The sequence below is a fragment of the Microtus ochrogaster genome, chromosome 1, assembly GCF_000317375.1.
Source record: "Microtus ochrogaster isolate Prairie Vole_2 chromosome 1, MicOch1.0, whole genome shotgun sequence".
NCBI classification, from domain to species: Eukaryota; Metazoa; Chordata; class Mammalia; order Rodentia; family Cricetidae; genus Microtus; species Microtus ochrogaster.
The window spans coordinates 124,638,985-124,644,156 of record NC_022009.1 but is presented as its reverse complement, the minus strand read 5'-3'; the positions used below and the strand labels follow the sequence as shown (position 1 = coordinate 124,644,156).

Genomic DNA, 5,172 nt, shown 5'->3' with positions numbered 1-5,172 from the left:
ACACACACATACACACACACACCATATACACCACACACACATACCACACACACACACACACACACACCATATACACCACACACACACCACACATACACACACACAAACACCACATACACACACATGCACACAAACATCACACACACAAACATCACAAACACATACACACACACACATACAAACATCACACCCACAAACATCACACCCACATACACACACAAACATCAGACACACGCACACACATGCACAAACTCAGAAAGGAACAAATAACTACGCCATCTCCCTTTGAAAGGTCCCATTTCAACGTGTACACAATTAAAAACAGGTGCTAACCACAGACGCGATGCTGATGATTAAGCTGGACACTTAAGGACCATTCAGACCTGTGCCAGATGGAGTGTGGCTTCAGTATCCCTGAGCGGCTGCTGAAGCCCAGGCAGCCTGCTAACCTTCCATCACCAGAGAGGCAAACAGACACTCCGGGTCTCCACGTACCGTTCCTACTCATGCTGCTCATCCACTTGTCCAGCTCCTCCATCTCTATTTCCATCACGGAGGGTGTATCCTCTTCAAAAATAGGGCTAGACAGAGGGCAGAAACGCACGTTTTAAAAAAAAGAACAAGCCCTGCCGACTGAATTTCATCGGGGAAAGAATCTAGCAGCTTGCCTAGTTAGAAACAACCTGATTCAGTGTGTGATGCCCCAGTCTCGCCCAAGGTTTGTCCTCATCAAAGGAGTATCAAACTAACAGCAAGAAAGGCAGAATCTGCAAGAACCCCTCATCTGTCACTCAGGCCAAACCGGATGGCATAGAGGCCAGGGGTGAACTCAAAGAGAAACTGCTCCCTGGAGACCAAAGCCACGGTTGCCAGGGTGCTCAGAGGCTGCCTCTTTCAGCTTCCTGGCCTTGCCCAGTGACACTTCTCTTTTCTTGGAATTTTGATCAACGACCCAGATCAAGAGGCCAGTCGTCAGGCTACTTTTATCTGGTCTCTTTCAGTGCCCAGGCTTTTCCAACTAGGAGCAATGGAACTGCGCTCTCAGAAGTGCCCTGGCCCCATGTCCCAGGTTTCGAGGGTATGAATAGGGGCAAAAGCTCTGGTCAGGATGGATGGGGCCATCAGGATGGATGGAACCAGGGAGGAAAGACTGCAGCTCTGAGTGCGTTGCGGACGTAGCACTGGGAAATGAAGCAGGTCATTCCACTCCAGGAAAGATGATGGGAGGGGCAGGAGAGTCATCGCTCCATGCTTTTGGTGTTCACCCGGCACGAGAATATTTAACTGCTATGAATCGGGCACTGGTAGCACCCAGACAAAAATTCCTTTCTGGCAGGTGACAACAGCAGAGACCACTGGGCAAGGTTTGGAGACTAAGACGCACCTCCCATGTGACTGTGGGGGCTGCCAGAGTCCACGGGTACTGGCCCACGAGAGAAACCACCCAGACGGTTAACGGCTCTGTCCACCCCACCTCCCACCCCCGGCTACTGTCGACACGGCAGGGGAACGGAGGCCTGGTGGGGAGGGTTCACTCACACTTTCAGGTTTTCGCCAATGGGCTCGTCTGAAAGAGAACACACAGGAGTCATGTCAGGGCTGACCATCTGCAGGGACTACAGCAACAGCCCTGAGTCTCCTTTACAATGGGAAGGAGAGAGCGGTGAGTGAATTGTCTTTTCAAAAACCTTGCTTTTACTTTATTTATTCTGTGAGTGGGGACCCATAGCACTTAAGCGAAGACAAGGGGACAGTTTGAGGAAGGTGGTTTTCTTCTTCTACCACGTGAGTTTCAGAGATCAAATCCAAAGCCTTTACCACTAAGGCACCGTGAGGCCCCGGGGGTCACATTGCTAAAGCAGCCGCCATTAACCTCCAAGGCACACAGTGCAGATTGCTGCGGTGAAACCAAGTCCCAATCCCCCCCAGAACCTGGGCTCTGCCACCTTTAGAGAGGAGTGCTCCCTGGGAGTGCTCACCTTCCTTATTATTTTTGTATCCGCGGGAAGAAGAAAAGCATGGTCAGGAAAGAAAGGAAGTGTTAAAAACAAATAAACAAACGAGCAAAACCAGGGGTTGATTCCCGACCTGCCTTCAACAAAACAATGTTCCAGATCACTTCCTTCGGACACATCGTTCTGAGCCTATGCCACATGGGCGACCCCATCAAGGGATGCCTTTGAAAGTCCCCTTCAGCCCGCTCTTTGACGTCTAGACCCCCCACTTCTCAGGCAGTCATTCCCACCTCTATTCAGGAAGATTCATCTGTCCCACGGGCCCCGGGCTCTGCATTTCGCTTGCTTTCTTCACAGTACCGGCCGATTTCTCACCTCTTGGACCATCTGTTTGAGTCTATTTCATCTGTCTTTCCCACTAGAGCATAGCTCCCAAAGGGCCAGGAGAGCATCTACCTGCCTTGCTCACCGTGACATGCCCCAGCCCCCATCCTGCTAGCGCAGTACCCAGCCAACACCTAGCAAGGACTCACTAGGCAGATGAATAGGTTTAGAGATGTGAGCTAAACTCACATCTGATATCTTGGACCTTTCATTATTATAATAGCAGGACTTCCAACCAGCTTGCCTTCAACGGATGCTGATTGGGGTGAGAGTCAGGTGAAATTTGACAAAACAGCTCTAACGTGGATAAAACTCCGGATGAGCAGGTGGCAAGAATCATAGCCTAGCCCAAGCAAGCTCTGTTTAATTTGGCAGGGAGACCAACATCCCCCTGGGAAGGGAATCAGGGATGACAAGTGGGCACACTGTGAGCAAGACAGGTGCTCTGGAAAGCAAACCTTTGCCAAGGTCCCCGGAGAGTCAGATGCTCCCAACCCCTGGCAGCGGACGCCGCCTGGTGTCTAGCCTGCTGAAGTACAGTTATCGGCAAGGAAACACAGCAGCGGGCACCCGGGACTGAGCTCAGGGCAGCTCAGGCTGCCATGTCCTGCTGGTTGGCACACTTCAGCCGCATGGCTAGCCCAGGAGAGCTGGGGCAGATGCATGATTCTTGCTGTCACTGCTTGCCTCGAAGGCACTGTGGGTCCTGTCTTCCACCCCTGAATAGGGTTGGAAGCCTCCTGCGATCCTTGACTCTCCAGAAGCTTAGGAGGGGGCAGGATGGCTTCCTCTTACATGTTCTGTGCCCCCAGTTTTGTTCCCATTGTTTGAGATGGGGGGGTCTCACCTAGTTCAGGCTGGCCTCAAACTTGCTGTATGTTTGAGGGTGACCTTGAACTTCTGACCCTATTGCACCAGCATTATAAGCATGCACCCCCACGCCCCCATGTCTGTGGTGCTTGGGGACTGGACCCTGTAGAGAGAACCCCCTGCCCGTCACCCTGCACTTCTGAACAATCCCTGCTTACTAACTTTCCCACTAATTTCTCAGGGAGCAAGTGACCCCATAGTCCTGCTCTGATCTTTCCCTCTTCTGGGCTCCCCACAGGCTTGGGGGTGAGGAGGAGCTGACCTGCATGCAGATGATGGGAAAGTTTAAAACTTCATTACCGAAGTGCTCCAGATACACCAAATGAGAGGCTCTGTAATCAGTATTAAAAGAGCAAAATGCCTTCCGTGGCCTCATCTTCCCTGCGCCAGGGCCATTACCTCTGCCCCAGCCACCATGGCAACAGAAACACATCTGGGGAGAGTACCGGAGCAGAGCATTAAGCCAGGGGGAGACCAATTACTTGTCCTCAGCAATCAGGTCCTGCCTGCTCCACTCCACATGGCCTACATCTCTTTATTAACTGCCACCAATTTAGAGCATCCGCCCCCATTCCATCCCACCATCATAGCCTCCCCCACCTTCTCCTTCACAATCATGTATCTTGATGAAACCCTCCCAGCACCTCTTCTCTCTGGGTCCTGGACGGTGAGATCATTGGCTCAGTGGCCGAGGGAAGGAGCCGCAGAGGGCTCTGGCCACCTGGTTTCCTGATTGAGCCAGAGACTCACTCAGCAGAGCCAGGCATCAGGCAGCCACAGCCTGTTCTGAGTGAAGACTTCCTGCCCATACTGCACAGCAGTTCTTTGAGAGACACCCAGTGCATCCACCCGATGCTAAGAAAGGCGTGCCCTGCCCTAGTTCAGTGAGAAATTTTTCCAGGCTGTCTTTCCCTCAGAAATTCCATTTTGCAAGTAGAATTGGCCCATGTTTTGAGGCGGAGAATGACTGTGGCCTGGGTAGCCCTGGCAATGACATCACCTGTCAGAACTACGCATAAGGCACACAGGGATAAAGACGTTACTGAAAGTAGAAAGGGTACCACTGTGTACATTTATCAAAACAGTCTGAGGCTGTAGCTGCACTTGGGCCCATTAAGTCACATCAGGAACACTGGGCCTCAGAAGTCACCTGACACACTAGTCTGAAGAAACTGTAGAAGTCGCTCATCTGAACTACAAAGACTGGACGGCGGGCACTGTGATGGTAACAACCCGACCCAACTGTCAGCTGACCACCGTGTGTGAGTGTGTGAGTGTGTGTGTGTGTGTGTGTGTGTGTGTATGAGAGAGAGAGAGAGAAGAAATAGAGAAGAGAAAGAGAGAGAGGAGAGAGAAGAGAGAAAGAGAGAGAAGTGAGAAAGAGAAGAGAGAGAGAGAGAAGAGGGGGGCATTAATAGGCAGAGAATTCCAGGTAGAGCCTACTAGCATTGCTGTCTGTCCTTCCATCTGTCCATCCTAGACCCTGCCCTTTACCCTTGCAGCCTCCCCTGCACCTTGCCTGGGAAGCTCGGCTCTGGCCCTGCAGCCCAACTCTGTGGCAGCATCTCCTGCAGAGCTCCGGCCCGCATCTGTCATTTCAGCCTGCAGAAACCGGTGCAGACCAGCTGGGTTCCCAGCTGTGGAGTCTCAGTCCTCTTAGGAACACCTAGAGCTCTGCTAGCAACTATGGCCTCTCAGACGCCCCTGTAGTGATTCAGTGACCTGGAAGGATGGATGGGTGGATAGGCACACAGACAGACAGACAGACAGACAGACAGACAGACAGACAGGCTGATAGATAGATTTACTGTATGACAAATAATATATGATTGAAAATTAATATTATAGTAAGAGTCAGAATATAAAAACTATGTCTACGCCGGGCGGTGGTGGCGCACGCCTTTAATCCCAGCACTCGGGAGGCAGAGGCAGGCGGATCTCTGTGAGTTCGAGACCAGCCTGG

The 5,172-nt window shown here is 51.8% G+C and overlaps 1 protein-coding gene across 1 annotated transcript in view; it reads right to left on the bottom strand.

The window, feature by feature from the left end:
• The window catches only part of Tmem154 (transmembrane protein 154), a 61,633-nt gene that overhangs the window by 41,914 nt on the left and 14,547 nt on the right, over positions 1–5,172 (bottom strand). Inside the window, exons 4-5 of the mRNA XM_026778954.1 lie at positions 1,540–1,567; positions 496–581 (exon numbers count right to left, since the gene is read on the bottom strand). Coding sequence (XP_026634755.1) covers positions 496–581; positions 1,540–1,567 — 114 coding nt within the window. The remainder of the gene's footprint in view (positions 1–495; positions 582–1,539; positions 1,568–5,172) is intronic.